A 20,913-nucleotide genomic window follows, 5' to 3' on the forward strand; every position below is an offset into this window, starting at 1 on the left:
CGGATAATTTACATCCAGGACACATAAATCCATGTCATGAAGTAGCAGATCGGGGTTACGCTGCGTTATGTAAGAGCTGACTCTGCCACTGGGGGGCGACAGTGCCCCCCCCCCCTTACACTTAGCAGTGGCAGACAAACATAAGATAATGCACATAAGACGTTACTGGATGTCCACTTTAATAAGGTTAATGGATATTTATGTTAAGGTCAAGGTGGAGCTGATCGTTTCTGCACTCTTGGGCAGTTCAATCTCTATCAGCACAAAATCAGATGTTATTTACTTGCTTTTATTTCATTAAACCACAAGCTGCTTGCTGCACTAGAAATATATATATATATAAAAAAAAACAAAATCAATTTTCTTTTCAAAATCTTAAAATAATTCAAGGATGTAGATAAAAGTGGAGTAAAAGGCACAATATCTCCTCACGCAATATAGTGGACTAGAAATAGCCTACATGTACTTACAGCACTTTACAGTACAGTTTATGGTTGTGTGCTATGTTTAAATTTAGATTACAACTACGCCTTGAACGTGCCTGGCTGCGTGTCCTCCACTCCCACGGACACGAACACACACGAACACACACGAACACACACGAACAGCCGCTCGGCCGCTCGGCCGTAGCTGCGTGTACTGTCTCTTTAAGAGCCGTATTCGTCCGAGCGCACTCGGCCATTTCCGTGAGCAGCAGCCGGCGGTGTCACTCAACAACCGTAGAGACTTGAAGTGACTAAACACAGCTCAGACTGTTAAATAGGGTAGGTTTGGAATTTAAATGAAATATGCAAACTGGACTTTGTTGTTATGTGGATTAAAGTGAACGTTTGTGTAAATACCCCCCCCCACACAGTGAGTGGTTTGAGTGCAGAGGCTGAACATGTTTGTAGTTGATCGCTAAATTGAGCTATTCTAGCTAGCTAACACGCTGAAGCTAGCTAATGTTGCTAGCTCGCGTTCAGCAAGAACAGTGTTACAGGTCGTTGTTCTATACTTGTCAATGTGCATATTTATAATGTGAACATTTACGTTTACTATACGTGCTTATTTTACGCACGGAGAGGAGGAATCGCTGTGTTTGACACCGAGTTTTGTTCTTTGTTTACAAATGTAGCCCTAGCATATTCTGCACGTTGCTGCTGCTGGCTAGCTAGCTGTTTGGAAATATTTCGTGTCTGTCTGCAAACAAAAGGAAGTCTTCAAAATTTAGAGCATTAAAATTTCATCTTTAGAGTATTTTAAATGACGAGCTCGTAAATGCCTCTGCGGTTAGTAACTCAAGTAACAATTCAGTTCAGTTAGTTGTCTGCACTCTGTTGTCTGTAAAGTTCACCACACCCACAGAGTATATATTAATTAATAATATTAATTAATCTATTTTCTTTCTTCTCAGCGATTCAGGCTAAAAACACTGTAATTCCATAAAGTTGGAATGACTTTAGGACTTCTTTAATCACCCGTATTTCTAGCAGTTAATATATTAACTTGCAAGGCCCTGCATTTTAATAACAATATAATTGTATCAGTATACAAAAATGTGCACGCACAATACAAGTTACACATTTCTGCTTTTTCAACACTGTCTCCAATTCTTTTCTAATTTTTAAGGATTATTTTAGAGAAAAGCTCTCAGAGAAAGTGTTCAGCTCATTATCCAATGATCAGCCATGGAGGATGATGACAGCCAAGATGAGCTGATCAACCGCAGTAACTCACACAGTAAAGGAAAAAGGCCTGTGTTGTGGCCCATCTCAGGTAGTTGGATTAGCATGTATAAAGAAAATATTCATCCTAATAATCAAACTATATTCACTTTAATGATAATACAGTGAGCATTATACATGTATTTTAATATTACTTTTACACCTAGATGACTCGGATGATGTTGAAGAGGAATCTGAAGAAGGAGAATCTGAGAGTGGTGAGGAGGAGGATCATTTAGATGGAGCGGATGACGTGGAGGAGGAGGAGGAGGAGGAGGAGGAAGAAGAAGGAGGGAATGACGAGGAGGATGGTAGGAGTGACTAAATGCAAAATTAATATTTCTGTATATCTGATGAAGATTTTTGTACCAGTACACTGGACTCTCTATCTTTTTCAACCAGCACAGCACTAACATTTTTGTAAATCAACATTTAGATTTTTTTTTTAAACTACACACTTTGGTTATAGATTAAATATAGTGCCTGGCAAAAAAAGAAAAAGTCACCACCTTACTTTACTAATCAAATCAGTGCAGTAATTATTCTATCGGATAATTACTGCAGTAATTAAATATATACAGTGGCACAAAAAATTATGTGAACCTGTTGTAATCTAATGGTTTGAGTCAAATCAGTGTGACGATATTGGATGTGTTGCTGAAAGCTGTCCCGCCCTTTAAAAACACGCACAGTTTTGGGTTTACTGGTTTCAAGAAGCACTGCCTGATGTGAACCATGCCTCGCGGAAAAGAGCTCGCAGAAGACCTACGATCAAGAATTGTTGACATGCATGATGCTGGAAAGGGTAACAAAAGTAGAATCCTAGAGTGTCAGCTAAAGACTTACATAAATCTCTGGCCCATGCTAACATTTTTGTTGACACATCTACAATAAGGAAAACATTAAACAAGAAGGGAGTACATGGGAGGACACCACGGAGAAAGCCATTGCTGTCCAAAAAAAATATTGCAGCACGTTTGAAGTTTCCAAAAGAGCAGCTGGATGTTCCACAGCACTACTGGCAAATATTCTGTGGACAGATGAAAGCAAAATTGAGTTGTTTGGAAAAAACACGCAACACTATGTGTGGAGAAAAAAAGGCACAGCACACCAACATCAAAACCTCATCCCCACTGTAAAATATGGCGGAGGGAGCATCATGGTTTGGGGTTGCTTTGCTGCCTCAGGGCCTGGACGGATCGTCGTCATTGATGGAAAAATGAATTCAGGAAATTGTAAGACCATCTGTCCGCCAACTGAAGCTCCGCAGAGGATGGGTGATGCAACAGGACAATGATCCAAAGCATACAAGTAATTCACCAAAGAATGACTTCAACAGAACAAAATACACCTTCTGGAGTGGCCCAATCAGAGTCCTGACCTCAACCCGATTGAAATGCTGTGGCATGACCTTAAGAGAGCGATTCAAACCAGACATCCCAAGAATATTGCTACACATGAACTAGTTTTTAAGTCCAAAGGTTCACATACTGTTTCCTCCCTGCACTGTGAATGTTTACATGTTATGTTCAATAAAAACATGAAAACATGTAATGTTTGTGTAGTATTATTTTAAGCAGACTATGTTTTTCTATTGTTGTGACTTAGATGAAGATCAGAGCACATTTTTGACAAATTCATGCAAAACTCCACGGGTTCACATACTTTTTCTTGCCACTGTATATTTTCTTCGCTGATTGGGCGAGCATATTTTAAGCACAAGGCATTAATTTTGCACACGGATTGGCCACCACTGAGTCAAAATGAATGAAACCGTGGACAGAAATAAATGTGATTATATTGATCTAGCTTATTGAAACTAGGCAATAGCGAATGTGTGCTGTAATCAATGAAAAGGTGCTCCAAGAAATATTAAATATTTTTGTCCATTCAGGTGTAGGTGATATTGCATATATAGTACAGTATCCTCTGCAGTTGTGTGTAATATAAATGTAGGTAGTTCTGTATATATGTATCACATTTTTCTCAATTTGTCCCAGCTGAAGAAGAGGAGGAAGATCATAAGTCAGTGAATGGAGCTTTTGGGGGAACCTCTGCTGACCTTGCAGGGATGAGCTCAGATGAGGATTCAGATAATTGTCCTATCTGCCTCAACTCATTCAGCAGCCAGCCTGTTGCAACTCCGGAGAACTGTGAGCACTTCTTCTGTCTCGACTGCATCCTTGAATGGGCCAAGGTGGGTCTGATTTAATTTGGTTTGAGCCAAAGAAGAAAGCCCTCTGTTACAGAGTATCTTAAACGTATGGTCTATTAATGTACGTTCTGTATTTGCAATGCATCTCTGATGAAGTAAAATTGCGTAATTCTTATGTATTTGTCCACTGTTTAGAATGCAAACTCATGTCCTGTAGACCGTATTGCCTTCAACAGCATATACCTAAGAAAATGTTATGGAGGCAAAGTGAAGAAAATGGTGAGTGTGTTCTGTCTTAGTAACATAACTTCTGGAACATTTATTAACACTATATACTTTTTTATTGTGTGAATAAAGTGCTTATATGTAACGTATGTATGTGTGATATGACTGCCTAATTCAGATCACAGTACAAAAGCCTGTGAAGGAAGGTCAAGAGGAAATGGTCACTGTGGACCTGGAGCAGACTAGCTGTGAGGTGTGCGGGGACAGTGACCGTGAGGACCGCCTCCTGCTCTGTGACGGCTGTGATGCTGGGTAAGACTGATAGTATTGAACATATATCAAAATAATGAAATTAAATGTTTTTATGTTAAACCATTTTCACACCTACACTGTGGACAGTGTCAGGAAAATCACATCAAGACATTGTACATAGTTGTGTTTTCACACGTAGCACAAAGCAAGAGAATTTCAGACATGTCATATGGGGATCATGCTCATCACTTGATTTCATTGATGAGCATGGAAGAACCTGTGGGAGGCATGACATCACACATTCTAACATCATTGGACTTTGTAGTAGGGGGCTCACAGGTTTTTTCCGTAAATCTTTGGGCTGTCTGACTTGGAAATTTACATTTTCATTTGTAGCTCAGCTGGACAATGTCTAGATACAGATGTTGACCAAATTGTTTGTACCATTCTGTTAAAGAAAGAAAGAAAAAACCACAGTGGTCACAGAAATAACTTGAAAGTGACAAACTAAATAACTTGAAAGTGACAAACTAAATATTTATTACAATAAATAAAAATATAATTAAATCAAATAAAAATAATTAATTTGACCATAGGGCCATGTTAAATGTGTCCTGTAATTAGCATCAAAGGTGTCTTCAAACTTGTAATCAGTCAGCCTACCTATTTAAAGGGTGAAAAGTGGTCACTGTGCTGTTTGGTATCATGGCGGGGGCCACACTACACATGGAGCACAGAAACATAAGGAAAGAGTTGTCTCAGGAGACTATGAAGAAAGTTATAGACAAACATATTAAAAGTAAAGATTATAAGATCATTTCCAAGCAGTTTCATGTGCAAATGACTACAAGAACATCAAGCTGCAGCACACCAGGCCAGTTTAATTTGTGTTTTTTAAATGCTTCTTTTGAGCCATAATTCCAAAGCAATATCTGAAGTTAATTTTTAGTAAATACTTATTATTATTATTATTACTTTTGTCACGTTGTCTTGGGTTCAGGGTTCCACTGCATTTCTGAAAGCACCTTTGCAAGTCAGTTTTGTCTATACAAACCCCAGCAAAACCGTTTGTGAGGTGTCTTATCACCCAAGGCATTTTTTTTCCTCCGTAGGTATCACATGGAGTGCCTCACCCCACCTCTTGACTCTGTTCCTGTAGAAGAATGGTTCTGCCCACAGTGTGAAGCCCACAACCGTCGCTCAAGTAAATCTTTAAATCTTTTGGTTTCTTAAATCGATATTTGCTTTTGCACAACATATAGATATTCCTATAATCTTAATAAATATATTTTTACAAATAAATCTTCTCACTCAGGGAGTTCAGCTGAGGAACTTAGTGATGCAGAAAACCTACCTTCTACTGCACAATCTGCCATCAGTCGCTCTCAGCCCCGTGCTACAGGTCCCACTAGAGCTATTGCTCGAACTCAACAGAGTGAGAGGGTTCGAGCAAATGTCAACAGACATCGCATCACACAGGCACGCACATCACAGGTTTGCATGAGGCGTGATGCTTCTGTCTTGGCTTATTTTCTAACTCACTTCCACAGCAGCGTTTTAAAGTTTGAATCTTTTAGAAATGTCTTGATGTTCCACAGTTTAACAATGCGAAGAGTCTAATCTGATGACGTTAGATTTATTGATAACATTTATTACTTACTAAACTCTGTACTTACCTAAAAACTGTGTGCACAAATAAAACATATGTTTTTGACATATGTTTATTTAACTTGTGATTAAAATGTTTGTGTTAGGTAGCTGTGCTTTGGAAGTTTAGACAAACAATAATTTTCGAAAGTAAACTAGTGGAGTGATGAAATCTTCTTCTTACCAGTTGGCTCCCACTTACCTTATGCGGTCCACTTGGCTGGATGAAACCATTAATGCTGTTGTTGCCGGGCTCAACACATCTGTGTATATACGGGACTTCACTCCTCGTATTCCATCTACCCAGAGGCGCAGGACAAGTAAGCAGACACACATGCTAATGCATAACAAACTCTAAATAGGGTTGTCATTAATACAAGCACCCATATAAACACACGTAGTGCTGTGTTTGTGATGAGGGATGACCTTTTTGATTGATTTAACAGGAAAGCGCAAACGCATCAGAAGACAAAAGACTTCTTCAGCTAAGGGTAAAACAGGTAAAGCTTCAAGTACAGGAGTCAGGAGGAGAAAACGGAGAGTGAGAAAGACAAAATCCAGAAAAAAACAGGTGAGATTTTTGTCCAAATCGGTTAACTCCATGTATCTCACACTGACTGAGCAATGCATAATACAATACACAATTCCTCTTAGACTGATGAATCGCTTTCTCTCCACTCCCATGTTTTCCCATTAGATGCTCCAAAAGACAGCAACTCCTCAAGGCCGTATTGCTAATCAGCTTGGAATTGTGAAAGACAAGAAGAGCTCTTCAATTCCTACAGTATACCGACCTTCGGAAAATACGCTAAGCAGCATGCGTGCTGACATAGGTGCTGCGTCCCTCTCTATCTACGGAGATCCGTTTGACTTGGATCCATTTGTTGATTGGTAAGAAAAGTTGCTGAAGAGCTGTAGGACTGAATTGAATGCCATTTGAATTACTTTGGATATTTGCTAGTGTTCCTGTTGTATGTGTAGAGAATGCATCAAGACAGTTACTGGTGCCGTATACTCTACTACTGATTCTGACTCTGTCCCATAGTTTTTGCACCAACCTTTTTTCTTATATGGTAATGTAATATGCTCTGCTGGCTTCTTTGACATATCTTTACTGCTTTCACTGCAGTCTGCTGCAAAACAAATTACTTGCAAGTAAAAATTTTGTTTCTAAATATTTAAGTATTCGAGAAAGTCTTATCACAGTTACATCACGATTCAGTAATTATTCAAGTATATAATACATGTATGGAGAGTGTTAATCTGTCTGTGTCCGCCTTGGTCCTCAAGAGCCACTGCCCTACTTGTTTTCCAGCTCTTCTGTCCTACCCACCGGCAAATGCCTAGATCAGGTGTGTTCAGTCTATCTGCAGCAGGTTGATACCAAGTCAGATATGTGTGAAATGGAGAGAGACAAAGTGAATTGGGATCTTCCAGCTTCTGATTGACTAAACACACCTGAACCAAGTAATCAGCAGACATGGGTTGGGCATGGATAGCAGGAAAACAAGCAGGGCAGTGAGCCTTGAGGACCAGAGTGGGGAACCACTGCTGAGCATATTACTTTATTAATAATTAAGCAAATTGTGATTAATGGCATTGATTTGATCAGTGAGGAGGATGTGCAAGAAACCCATGTTACATCATTGTTGGAGGCCAAAAGACGAGGGATCTCTCGCTCTGCTCTTCGCTCTCATCAGCCTGTAGCTCGACCAGTCACTGCAAGTATTTCCAGGTAACATTGCCTCTTTACTAGTTAGTTGTGTAATAATAATTGCAAGAACAAACACATTTTAAAATATGCAAATCTGTTTCTGGCAATAAAACCTTATATTATAAATCAAAAACTCTCATCATAGCTTTTCTACTTGTAATTGTGAGGTGTCACAGCATTCCTAGTGTTTGTGATCCTGATAGTATCTAGCAATGCTTTGAGAATTTAAGTAAGGCTTTACTGTGTTGTACCAGGAGGGGAATGGACGTCCCCCGATCAGGGGGTGTTGTTGAGGCAGCTCCTGTCCCTGACCTGCTGGGCAGCATCCTATCAGGTCAGAGCATGCTCTTGATGGACAGCTCTGATGTTGTCATTAATCGGGATGGTACCCTCAAAGCTACAAAGCCATGTAAGTGTGTGATACATTTTAATAAATGATATTTAATAGTGTTGTGTTTGGAAATGTCCATTTCTTATTCTTCGCATGGACATTGATAGAAGGCATTAAAATAGAACAACGTCATATTATTTCAACCTGGTCATTGAGCAATGAGTTATTCCTCACTCCATGTCAGATGACTGTGACAGACTGGGTGTTACCGATACCATTTCTCAGCCTTTTGTCAACAGTGGGTGTTTCCTTTTTATGTTTCAGTGATGCCATCTGCATTAAAGCCAGAGATCAGTAAAATCAGTAGCTCAGGGGATGCAAGCGCCCAGATCAGCCCAGGGATGTCGCCCAACCTGGAAGACAGTTTTCCTTCTCCTCACCACAACAAAGACCTAACAGGATTCTCCAATACCTCAGCAAACAGACTTTTTCCCCAGAGCTCTACCTGCTTACCGTCATTCATGTCCTCAGCTAACCACACCCAATCACCTACCCTCACCACTCACCCAAGTTTGCTGCCATCTCTTCAGGAAAGACCCACATCCTTTCTGGGGCATAGGGAAACCACTGATGTTGAAATCCCTAGGGCAAGTGCCTCCTCATCCAACCACCCAATCCCAGACTTGAACTCCAAAATCAAAGAAATGGCTTCATCACAGTCCGAACTTAAAAAAATGGCTACAAAGCCCATGTGGGTAGATGTGTCGGTGCTTCCTAGAATACCAAAAATCAAAAGGGAGAGTACTGGTTCCATAAATAATAACACTAGTCAACGTGGCGGTAATATAATTAATGGTAGTAGGGGAAATCGTAGTAACTCTGCCACTAGTAGTAATGGTTACGGCATGCCGGAAAGAGGCATAAACAGCCTTGCTCAGGACAAAAGTAGACAGCACAGTGTAGACCATCAAAAGGGCACAGCTGGTGGGCAGTCCCAGAGGCATCGGCCTGACGGGGCAGGCTCATCATCATCTTTCTCCAGCTCATTTTCCTCTTCATCCTCAACTGGTTATTCTGCTAGTCAGCCATGTTATTCCTCGTCTTCATCAGCAGTGAGCTTCCGCATTAACCCCAGTGGGAACTCTTGGCATTCAAGGCGGCTAAGCATACCATCATCCTCTTCTAGTGGATGCAGCATGCAAGAACACTGGAGAAAAAAGGAAGAGGAACAAAGAAAGAGACAGTTGCACAAGGATAAACAGATGCTGCTAGCATCACGCACGATGGTTAATAAGGAACAAGAGAGTAATAATATCTATGATCCCTTTAATCCCACTCTGTCAGACTCAAGCAGCTCCGATGGTGAAACTGAGAGCTCAAGCCTGGATAGAAGCTCCCAACGTGTAACAGATAAGAAAAAGACTTCTAGTTTAGGAAACAAGGATGGGCCAGTGCAAAGCAAGCTGGAGCTAATTCAAGTGAAAACTGAAACACAGGAGATGGAAATCTCGCAGGAAGAACCAAAGAGAGACAGTACTCAGGAAACCATATCACAGGACGTCAGATGCAAAGAGGAATATGTTAAAACATACAAAGAATCAAGATTAGTAGATGCTAATGTAGTGAAGCAAACAGAATTATGTAAAATTAAAATTAAGAAAGAGCCTGAGTTAGAAGATGTAGGGGAAAGTGGAAGAAGTGGTAACACTGTTCCTCACAGTCCGGATCTTTTAAAGACGGAGAAAGATGCTCTTGAAGAAGCAAATGGACAGAACGTTGGAACTTCCAACATTGGTTCCACTAGCTATAAAAAGGGTTCATCATCACCTAGCTCTGCTCCCACCAATAAAAAATTAAAGCCAGAAACTAAATCAAATACAGCAATGTGTTCCAAGTCCCCTTCAGGAGGGTTGGGTATTAAGAAGAAAACGTCCAAATCCTCAAAGGAGCAACAACCTAGTAGTACAGAAGCCAGGCAGAAAGAAAAGGAGAGGGACAAAGAACAGAGTTTCAGGCAGTCCAATTCTAAAGACAGGGCAAGGTCACACTCAAATTCAGAAAGTTCTCAGTCCAGTTCTCCTGAGAGGACTCGCAGAAAGAGACAGCGGTCCCAGTCACGGTCCAAAGACAGAAGACGATCCAGGTAAATAAGAAGCAGTTTCTCCAGTATTATGACACTATTATATTATTATTATATTATAAGACACTGAACCCCCAAACTGTCCAAACACAAACGGACAAAAAGGTTGTACCAACTGCCCACCACTGGATTATGTGCGCTGTTTCCAAGTGAAAATTGGCAGTGGTTGAGTCTGGAAAAGGCATCTGTATAAAATGACCTGTGCTAAATAAATGTGTAGACCATGATCTGCTTTGAATAGACTAAAATAGAAAAAAAAACCTTTTTTGAGGACTGATCCCTATAACTGCTAAATAATTTTAAATTAATTTTAAATTTAAATTGCTGATATATTTTTCTTTTCTTTTTTTTTTTGTTTAAGGTCTGGTTCCAGCTCTAGCAGCAGAGACCGTTCAAGAAGGAAGAAGCATAAAGAAAGGAACCAGGAGAGAAATGATGTCAGAGAGAGAGATCATGAGAGAGGACAAGTTTCAAAAAAGAGACCAGGTCAGTCACGGTCCAGGTCCAGATCTCGATCTGAATCGAGGGAACGTAAACATGGACAGTCTTCTTCAAAAGACCGGTCCAGATCCAGGGAAAGGAGGAGAGATAATACACGACTACAACAACAGTACATCTCCCCCAGAGACAAGGCGGAGTCACGATCAAAAGACAAGAGGAAACACAGATCCAGATCGGGCTCAAGGGAGAGGAGGAAAGACGAAGGATCATCCAGGAGTTCACAGAAAACTTCAGGACCCTGTGCTTCGTCCTCAAAAGACACAAAACACTCACAGGACAAGAAAAAAGAGAAGGATACCATTAGAAGTTGCTTGAAAGAGGAATCTCTTGGCAAAGGGAAGAGACAGTTGTCGTCCTGTACCTCCACCTCTAAAGTAGAAAAGGAAGGCAAAAACTTGAGGACAGACAGCCAGGTCACGACGGCAGAAATAACAAAAGAAATGGGAGTTGTAAAAGAAATTAAGAAAGAAAAACAACCATCTCTTGATATCTTTGAAGATTCTCCTATTACTACATCACTTAAGAAAGAAGAGGGACTCAAAGAAGACTCCATCAAGACTGTAATGTGTGAAATCAAGACTGAGACTTTTGAAATCAGCCTAGTTAAATCAGAGCCAGGCTCTCCAGAAATGTGCTCCTTACCCACTGTGACCTCATTTTCTACATTAACCACACCTGTTATGGTAAACAGTCTCCAGGATGCACTCCCTCAATCTCAACCAGGTAACATGGCCTCAGCCGAACCACCGGACACTGGAGGGTTGACCGTGTCTGTAAAGCAAGAGGTTCAACAATCCTCAGACTCTGATGATGATTTCAATATTGATGTCATGCTTGACAACCTGGACAATGTGAAGTCTGAGCACACAGAGGGAAATGGTGCATCTGTCAAACAAGAGAAGGACGCGGAGGAAGGGAAGAGTGAAGGACATCAGGTATCTGCTATAGTGGGAGCCAAATCCAAGACTCAGGTGAAGAGGGTTACTTGGAATATACAGGAGCCCGAGGGGCCTCAACCGGAGAAATCTGCAAGCAGTAAGTTATGCTGCTATTATATAACTGTTATACTAATACTAACAATAAGCATAATAATTATATTTTTGAGATCTCTTCCAGGAGACAATTGAAAATACACTATGTCCTTTACTTGGCACTTAGCTATGTTTTATTCTTTCTTACACAGAGCTGGCTCTTTATAAATTGAAACTGAAACAGGAAGGAGCCCGCAGACCGTCTTCGACAGTCCAGACGTCCAGTCAGGTGGGACTGAGCCACTGGTCACTGCAGAGTTATGTGTGGTTTGCATCCGTGCATCAAGCATGTAATGTGAATAATAACCAGAGAGTGTCAGTGTTTATCCAGAAGCAGCAGCTGTATTGTTTGTCCTGTGTTGGAATCTGAAACAGAAAGAGAAGTGTTTTCAGGTTAAACGAAAGTAAAAGACAGATTGTTGAAATCTGATGTCAACATGTTTTTAAAACACATCTAATGTGTGTATGTCTGTATAAGATGCAATATATATAGCAATGATTATGTATGTGACTTCACTTGATTGTAAAAATCATTGCAGATTTTTAAATTTTCTGTCCTATAATCTTGTACTCTAGTTATTTGCTTATCATCCATACAGTATATTCTTTATATGACTTTCACAGGACATCACTGCAGCTGTCAGTGACTCCACTACATCTTCTAGAGTTGACAGTTTACATCCAGAAGGCTTATCAGCCACTGGGCAAGGAGAGGCAGAGGAAGGGGATTTGTCAAGGAAAGACAAGGTGAATATAACTTGTTTATGTTTATGTTTTGAACTCAGTGTTTGGAGCCTACGTGCTTCAGTATGGTTTTGAAAGAAATGTTTGATTAAAACTCTTGCCTTCTCTGTTTTAATATTGGTTTGTTAAGAAATGTATGATGCAAGTGATGTTTTTCTTCTTTTAGCAATATTTGAAAAAGCTGCACATGCAGGAGAGAGCTATAGAGGAGGTGAAGCTAGCTATCAAGCCTTTTTACCAGAGGCGAGACATCAACAAGGATGAATACAAAGAGATTCTGCGTAAGGCTGTCCATAAGGTAGGTTAAAAGTTTGGCTGAAATGGATAAAACATCTAAAAGCAGTCCAAATAGTTCTTAAATAATGAACTCAACTGCAAACAGGTCATTAGTTGAATGGCTCTTCCCTAAGAATTTGGTCTGTAATTGTGTTGTGTTCCTGGTCATTAGGTGTGTCACAGCAAGAGTGGTGAGATCAATCCAGTGAAAGTGGGCAATCTGGTTAAGGCCTATGTGGACAAATACAAACATGCTCGGAAACACAAGAAAGGAGAGGACTTAGGGAAGGCACCCGAGGTACAGATTGAGGCCATGAAAACCTCTGACAGCCCATGAGGAGGCGCAGACAACAGGCAAGGGAAGCCACACCCAATATAACCACTCATTCAAATGATACACTGGTTTACTTTGTGTCATACCTCTCAGACTCACTGACACGCTCAATCTAAACGGTTAACTAAGATGTGCTCACACATTTTGAGATGGACCCTTTTCTATATAACAGAGCTTTCTATCTTGATAGAATTTTGATGGACAAACCATTTCATTGGTCACTTGAATAGCACCTTTTGATGTCTCGTGCTTGGACTGTCACTGCCAAGAACTGGTCTTTTTGTATAGTACAGCTCAGAAACCTAATAGGACACTTAGAGGTTGAGCCTTAAAGAGGCAAATCTCAAAGACCCTACCATAAAGTGATAAATCAGGTAGCTCTCTCTACAGGCATCACTGAGAGGGTGCAGCATGGGCCCTTTTTTGTGTTTGTGGGGGGGTATTTATCAGTGGCAACACTCATTTGTTAGAAAGTAGTATAAATGTATGAATAATGGGATGTTCATCGCATTAAGGAAAGGCACTGTTATGCAATTTTTGTAGAAATCTATCACTATAATAGTTAAATAATTTTAGATTTAGTTGTAAATAATATAGATTTGATATATTTACACATATGTTCCTTTCATCTGTGTTGCCTGTTGTGAATGATGAACAAATAGTTCTAGTTGATTGGTTTATGTTTTGTGTTTGAAAGCCTCTGTTTATCTGTCTTCTACATCTCTAATATTATTATTTAAACTAAATCTAGTCCAGCAAACAACAGGGGAAATCTGACAACGTCACATTTCTCTTTAAGCTTATTTGATTTGGATGTTCAAAAATATATTTGGATCTCACCATTATGAGATGTAGAGAACCAGGTTTTAAAACCAGGGAATGTTTTGTTTTTGTGCCAAACTAGTCAAAATAAAAAATGAAAAGGGCCCCATTTCTTGGATTAAGTGAGATTTTGTTTATGGAAATTATATCTTTAAAAAATGGAGACTACAGCATTAGTAGGCAATACAGATTATTCTTTGGAATGAAAAGGATTATAATCGATGTCATTTCTCGGTGACTGAGTTGCAAAATTAACTTGCAGAAATCTTAATTTCTAGATGCCACTGTTCACCCAGGTTTGTTTATGTCCACAAGCATTTTAATTAAAAATACTCTCTGCAAATAAACAATAAGCTAATTTTACTGGCATAGTCACATTTAAAAAAAAAATGACTGAAAGACATGTCGGTTTTCCTCTATTAAAGGTAAATTTGGGAACAGTAAAACAATCCTTTCCTTGTTAATATTTCATTGTGTGCAGTATTTGGTTTCAGCCTCGCTACGACTGCTTTGCTGTTTTGTAGCTTAGCTTGTATCTTTCCCTCAGTAAAACCCCTTTATTAAACATTGCTTTAGTATCTGCTAGCTTACCATGTTGTTGTCTGTATTAGTTATTCTGCCTGCTGTCATGACTAATCGTGTGGTTCTTTGGAGTTGCCTTGCCCTTTATCACATTTGATTTGTCTTTCTAAAGCCAAGGACAGGAAGGGGAGGAATGTAAAATAAATACAGGTGCTCATGTTTATCTGAATGTATTGCTACTATTCAACTTTTACTTGATCAAACAGGCATTATAATACATTACTGATGATGATAGGGTTTCCTCTCTATTAAATTCAATAACTTAGTCATATTCTGTTCTGCAATGTTTCTATTTTAAGGATTTGGGGCTTCAGGTAGTAACATGTGATGGCTGTGGCTATATGCACTTTTTTCACACCAGTGAAGACAGCCTCTTCCCAGTTATTATTATTATTAGTTTTTATTTCAGGGATAACTTTTTAATAAAAGAATAAGATCTTTGTCTTCTTTATTTTGTTTTGTTTTGTTTTTTTTGTTTGTCACAAAAAATGAATGTGAAGCTGCAGTAAAATGTCTTGTCATTGGGAGCTATGACAATAAGTTATGATACCCCAAAATTGTTATAACATAGCAAAGTGATTAAAAAACGAAACAAGAACTTCAGGGCTTAACAGTTTATTTAAAATCCAAATAAGGAAACTTAGTGCAAGTGAAAAGTGCAAAATGTCCAGCAGAGTATACAAATGGATAACAAACGATCAAGTGCAAAATACAATTCACCACAGACTGCTCACATTGCAGTCAGTGGGTTTAAGATGCATAAAAATATACATTGCATAAAGTAGGCTTTGATTTGTTTTTTTTGTTTTTGGTCAGCAAAAACATTTACACATTAATTTACTATATATTAGACATTGGGTATTATAGACATACATCATTTTATAAAGAAGTGATTTGACATTTACAGTAATAGGTTTCTTCTAAGGCACAGCCACTGCTTTTCAGCAGAGTAACATAACAAGTCGTAATAGTCATATAGGGGGAGTCCTTTTCTAGTCGTAGTGATAAAAAATGTCAGTTTTTGCCAAGTGACTGTTGCTGTTATGAACACAGGACGCAGGAGATGATACGATGCAGGAGGCTGATTCACACTCAACAGGTTAGCAAATTGGCTACTTTTTGAAAACGTGTTGGGTAATAGCAGGATGTGGTTCATCCCGTGGTCGCACAGGTAAATGAATTGGTCCTCATTACAGATGATTGTCAGATGAAATTTCACATCTGATGCAGGAAAGGTGCAGCCGCCCGTTCCGGCTCCTCGGCCGTTGGCAGGCTAAAGACAGAGTTTATGAGATCATAGAGGCTGTTGTGCGAGATCTGCAGGCTGACGTTGGAGCTGTGGAGAGATGAAGCCCCCTCTATTTGAGCCATGTCGTGAAAGTGGCGACAGATCAGAGGGACCACCTATATGGCACAGGGAGAGACGGAGACATTTTATCTACAAAGTGCAAAACCAAAGGAAGGGGAACTTTAATACTGTTTACAGAGGGGGAAAAAAAGGGAGATAATGTTACTTTGACTACGATGAGTTTCTTCTCCAAAGGCTTTCCATCAGGAAACTTCTCCCCAAAGCACATGTTGATGGTGTACTCAGGAGAGCCACCATTGTTTTCCTTAAAATGTTTCAGCTCTGAAACAGATGGAACCATATATATCATAATGTAAACTGACAGTAATGCTGACTTCATACTAAATTTAACAAATGACATAACTAGTAATGAAATGTTTTGTTCACACCTACCGTTTACATACTTCTCAAAGCTGAGGAGCTGCACCATGGTGTTTGGAGGCAGCTTTTTGGGGTCTGGATAAGCCATACTGGGATCACTGGTGCTAGCAAACACATGACACCTGTCCTGCCTCAGCGCATAGATGCCGGTCTCCTGAACCTCCAAGAGCAGGCCTTTCTGGATGCTGCTGAGGATGCGATTGGTGAAAAGAATCTGTTGTATAACAAGGTTGCGATTAGACTTGGTTCGTTTACCTCAGTGAATTGACAATCCAGAGAGAGGAGGTAGTGCAGGTATAGCTGGTGAGAGATAAATCGAGGCATTCCTGAAAATGTTCCATATTCAAAAACACTTTTTACAGGTGCACTACATTATGCATTATGTATAACATAAACACAGGAGTTACACTTATTTCTATTTGTGTTTATGACGATTGAACAAAATTGATCAAGGAAAGTGACATCAACTGTTACCAGGTACTTTTAAAAACTCTCTCTGTAGTTTATGGTGCTCTTTCTATTGAATCAAGCATCGCAGCTTGTCCAGCTGCTGTAGTCACGTACCTGTTTGTGGTCCAGCAGGCCGTCAGTGGAGGGGAAGCAGATAGGGTATGCATTGAGCTCAGGCGCCTCGTGCTGGTAGTGGAGCTGGAGACGACCAGCTTTCACTGTGATCTTTAGCATTTCTTTCTTCCTGTAGTGGATGGAGATCTCGAGGTCGTATATGGTAGGCTGCTGAGGTAAAGTGACGGCTGGCAGAGCATTTGGGAAAAAACAAAAACATGGAACAATTACATATTAAAGACCAGGTCAGTTAGATTTCTCTTTCTAGATGAGCATTCTGTTTCACTACATGAATTTTGATGTTCTTTGGCTGAACATACCCTCATAGTAAGATGGTTGAACTGGTAAAACCGGGGAGTTCTCATCTGCAACAATATAACTTCCATTGACAGCTGGCTGGGGCTGCCCATAGTTCTCGGCCCATGGTTGCTCCTCTGTTGGAAACAAACCAGATTACGCTGCATTTAACCTTCATTATAAACATAATAAACCAGTTGAGAAGAAATAATTAACTTATATGATGGAATGTTTTTGTGCATAGGACATCATACCTACGGGATGGTTGCCAAGATCTAAGGCCATCAAATTGTTAAGCAGGTTGCCCTGTTTGGAGGAAAAGGAAGAGGATTTAGACAGGATGACACACATCTACAAAACAATAGAGACCAAATGTCAGCAGTAATATGACAAAACGTAGTTAGCAGAGAGAAGTGAAAGTATACTCTAGGCAATATTGCACCTCGTCGGGGAAGTACTCTGTGGGAGAGCTGTATATATCTGGAATCATGTCAGAATCCTCTTGGGAGTCTTGTGCTACAGGGGTTTCAAGGTTGTCTGTAGATGAAGGAAACAAACCCACATTAACAGCATTTAAACTCGAGCTAATTTTGCACTAGAAGGCTTGAATCAAGCGACGTTTTCTTACGCTGGGTGTTGACGATCTCGTAGATTTTATGAGGGTCGTCCGAATTCTTTGAATTATCTTTGGTCATCTTGAAGCGCACAGAGAGGTTGTTGAGGGCGCAGCGGAAGTTGGTTTTCCACCTGGCTTTGTCATTGGGAAACTCGCTGATTTTACCACTTGCTACTGCCCATGCCTGTGAACCACACAAAGACAGTTTTGTTTTACGGCGCTGCTGTTGCTGTATGACTTTTTAAATGTCTACTCCTCTCCATGTCTGATGATAATATTGTACTTTTTACACCTCTGCATTTAAAGACATCCAGTAAAGGAGGCAGGTTGCAATGTAATCAGATATGAAGACACTGTGCTGGAACCTGTTATCACTCTGAAACTGAATAACAACATATTTAATACAGGGATGGACTTTGGTCTGTTATTTTAATTACTTGACAGACGTCAACCTTGATGTTGCATCATGTTTGTTTTTTTTACATTATTTGTTCAAGCTGAATTATTGATTATTATTAGGGTTACTTGGAAGAAAGCAGCTCAAGCTAAAAAAATCCACTCAGCTGAGTTGATTGTGCACTAACTTGTGATGCATGAACTTAAATACATTTCTACACTGTTCATGGTGAGGGGGAGGGGGGCTTTGTAAATCCCCTTCCTTTTAATTATTCCTCTTTTTATTGTAGTTGACTACACAAAAAGTCATTTAACTGCTTGAATCACTATATAAATCTGAAGTAGCTGAACTATCAGCAAGCTACTGAAGTTAAATTCCATGCAGTTCACTTCTTTTACCTTTTCACTTTCTGCTTTGCGTCTGCTTTGACTGGCAAAGTGCCAGTGCCATCCCTGGTGCTGTAAATGCCCCTGGCACCTGTCATCCATCTGTGATCTGATATTAATACCATGACTGAATCCCTCCCTGAGGTTATTTTCTACAGGAGCTGTATGTGAATATGTGAACATGTGTACATCCAAAGACACTAATATCTCTAAATATCACTCACTAAACCCACCCGGAATATTTTGCTGTCCTCATCGTTGCAGTCCTTTCTGGAGTTGTGCTTCCACGGGACTCGGAACTTGTTCTGGCCCACATAGTGGAGTCCTGGGTACTGGCCCGTCTCCACCTGCTCTATGAGCCAGCTGGCAAACTGAGGCTTTGGAGAGCTGAGAGGAAAAAGGACAGATCAGCGCTGCAGTGCGAGCTGCTGTCAGCCTGCACAGCGCGCAGTTTGGAGCCGCACGCACAGTCCACGACCAGACTGATAATAAGAAGTCTGATCATAAGAAGTCTGATCATAAGAAGTCTGAGAATAAGAAGTCTGAGAATAAGAAGTCTGAGAATAAGAAGTCTGAGAATAAGAAGTCTGAGAATAAGAAGTCTGATAATAAGAAGTCTGAGAATAAGAAGTCTGAGAATAAGAAGTCTGATAATAAGAAGTCTGATCATAAGAAGTCTGATCATAAGAAGTCTGAGAATAAGAAGTCTGATCATAAGAAGTCTGATCATAAGAAGTCTGAGAATAAGAAGTCTGATCATAAGAAGTCTGATCATAAGAAGTCTGAGAATAAGAAGTCTGATCATAAGAAGTCTGATCATAAGAAGTCTGCTCACAACCCCCGTGCACCAGGAAACCGAAGTAACCTACATCCCCAACTTTCTCACATCTAAACATAAACAGATTAATAAAAACACACGGGTATTAGAGACGTTTACCTTTGCATTTCTCCGCTGAGGTGTCGCTCCTTACAGACGTCCTGATCTGGCTCCTGGGGGGTGGACACGCTCTCAGCGCTTATATAAACACAACCCGTGACATCATGTGGGGTTGGGACTGCTCCTCCTCGGTGTGGAGGAGGCGCGATGTACCCGCACGCGAAAAGGGTGAGTTTGATTTGCGAAGGAGCGAGACGCAGCCTCTTGACGCAGGGCAGCAAACCGACGATCGAGCTGCCCAAGGTGGATAAATGAAAGACACCCCTCTGCAGACCGGATGCGCAGCGGTAACACTGAGGTGGAATTTTTCCTTCTCCGAGCTGGGTTGTGGGATGAAACTGAAAGTGATTTTGACTTCATCTGTTTTCTTGCATCACCACGTCCCTCGCGTTTCATCACCCAATGTTTTCTCCAAAGTGTTTCCGTTCATTAAAGTCACCAAACCACTGAGCCTAGGTGGGCACTACACCAGGGGACTCACCTGTTGCTGGTGTAGTAATCCAATTATTATTAATGTTATTATTATTATTATTAAATCATCTTGTCATTAATATGTCAAACTCTCCATTGTGTGAACTCTCTCACCTTCAACTGATTTTTCACCACACACCTTTTCTATAGCCTGTATTTACATTGCTGGAAACCGGTTCAACCACTACAGGCAACTATTTTAAGGTAACCGATGTCATTTGTTGTTAATATGTTGTTATTATAAATGAAATAACCCAGACATTTAAAAGATTGTAATGCATCTGTAAAACACAGTGCAGTCCATCATGACCAGATGTACATATATTTATACAGTATGGGGAGTTGTCTTATGTCCAAAATGTGTTTTCAGAAGTTGATCTTAATTAGGTTCTAGGCTACATGACAACAAGCAGTTGCATTCTCATATCTAAATGCCCCACACACTTTACACGCCCACTAAAAACTTAAGTAGTTTTGGTTAAGAGGATGCCAGTCTTCGTTGACGTGGCTACACCTGCACTGAACTGATACAGCCTGCTTTTTTTTTTTTTTTTTATCACTCACTAAAATAGCATCCCAATGAAACCGAGCAGTTCCAGCAAATTCAGACACGTGAGTCCACCAGTCCTTGTCCCGTAGTTTGTAGTGAGTTCAAGTGTATTTTACGGGACTTTCAGAGTCGAAATCCTGCAGGTGTACGGTTCTGCCATGTGTTCGAATGAGACAGAAGAACCAGACCGTGAGTGAGAGTGCAGAGGGGCTGCCCTCCCCTCCATGACATACAAATTGGGCTGTATTACTTAATACCACATGTTGTATTGTTTCGAAAAAGGCTTCACTTCCCCTTTCACCCTTTATTTTTCAGCAACTTCACACCACAGGAAGGTTGAAATATTACTTTCTTCTACTTCTCTGGACTCATACTGACTTCTAAAGCAGACACTGTGTGTTGTTGTACTCTGATGGTCAGAGAGCTCACTTCTTTGTACTAGAGGGAAAAACTGGGGGAGAACTGATTACCATTGACTGACCATGGTCTCACCACAGACTGCGTTA

General features: G+C 40.3%; 2 protein-coding genes across 2 annotated transcripts; one reads left to right on the forward strand and one right to left on the reverse strand.

Moving 5' to 3' along the window:
- The first annotated feature begins 670 nt into the window (after positions 1–670).
- Positions 671–14,241, forward strand: phrf1 (PHD and ring finger domains 1). Its single transcript, XM_026365679.1, has 19 exons — positions 671–764; positions 1,612–1,758; positions 1,874–2,017; positions 3,707–3,903; positions 4,057–4,140; positions 4,265–4,398; positions 5,451–5,542; positions 5,654–5,832; positions 6,173–6,305; positions 6,432–6,556; positions 6,683–6,876; positions 7,598–7,720; positions 7,954–8,108; positions 8,355–10,173; positions 10,532–11,706; positions 11,855–11,931; positions 12,327–12,449; positions 12,613–12,744; positions 12,895–14,241. Exons 2-19 carry the CDS (start codon positions 1,671–1,673, stop codon positions 13,057–13,059), a joined length of 5,139 nt encoding a protein of 1,712 aa, XP_026221464.1. The 5' UTR covers positions 671–764; positions 1,612–1,670; the 3' UTR covers positions 13,060–14,241.
- Positions 14,242–15,059: 818 nt separating this feature from the next.
- irf7 (interferon regulatory factor 7) lies at positions 15,060–19,589 on the reverse strand. The gene is made up of 10 exons (XM_026366498.2): positions 19,387–19,589; positions 18,683–18,836; positions 17,679–17,850; positions 17,493–17,587; positions 17,305–17,356; positions 17,074–17,187; positions 16,754–16,941; positions 16,202–16,403; positions 15,975–16,090; positions 15,060–15,864 (listed from the first exon to the last, which is right to left on the reverse strand). Exons 1-10 carry the CDS (start codon positions 19,392–19,394, stop codon positions 15,676–15,678), a joined length of 1,290 nt encoding a protein of 429 aa, XP_026222283.1. The 5' UTR covers positions 19,395–19,589; the 3' UTR covers positions 15,060–15,675.
- Positions 19,590–20,913: the final 1,324 nt, after the last annotated feature.

The sequence above is a fragment of the Anabas testudineus genome, chromosome 6, assembly GCF_900324465.2.
Source record: "Anabas testudineus chromosome 6, fAnaTes1.2, whole genome shotgun sequence".
Lineage (NCBI taxonomy): Eukaryota > Metazoa > Chordata > Actinopteri > Anabantiformes > Anabantidae > Anabas > Anabas testudineus.

Coding starts and splice junctions, on each gene's coding strand:
- phrf1 (XM_026365679.1), top strand. CDS start 1,671: ATGGAGGATGATGACAGCCAAGATGAGCTGATCAACCGCAGTAACTCA. Junction 6,306..6,431: donor TACCCAGAGGCGCAGGACAA/GTAAGCAGACAC, acceptor TTGATTTAACAG/GAAAGCGCAAACGCATCAGA. Junction 7,721..7,953: donor GTCACTGCAAGTATTTCCAG/GTAACATTGCCT, acceptor GTGTTGTACCAG/GAGGGGAATGGACGTCCCCC.
- irf7 (XM_026366498.2), bottom strand. Junction 17,188..17,304: donor TCTTGGCAACCATCCCGTAG/GTATGATGTCCT, acceptor TGTTTCCAACAG/AGGAGCAACCATGGGCCGAG. Junction 16,091..16,201: donor CTTTGAGAAGTATGTAAACG/GTAGGTGTGAAC, acceptor CATCTGTTTCAG/AGCTGAAACATTTTAAGGAA.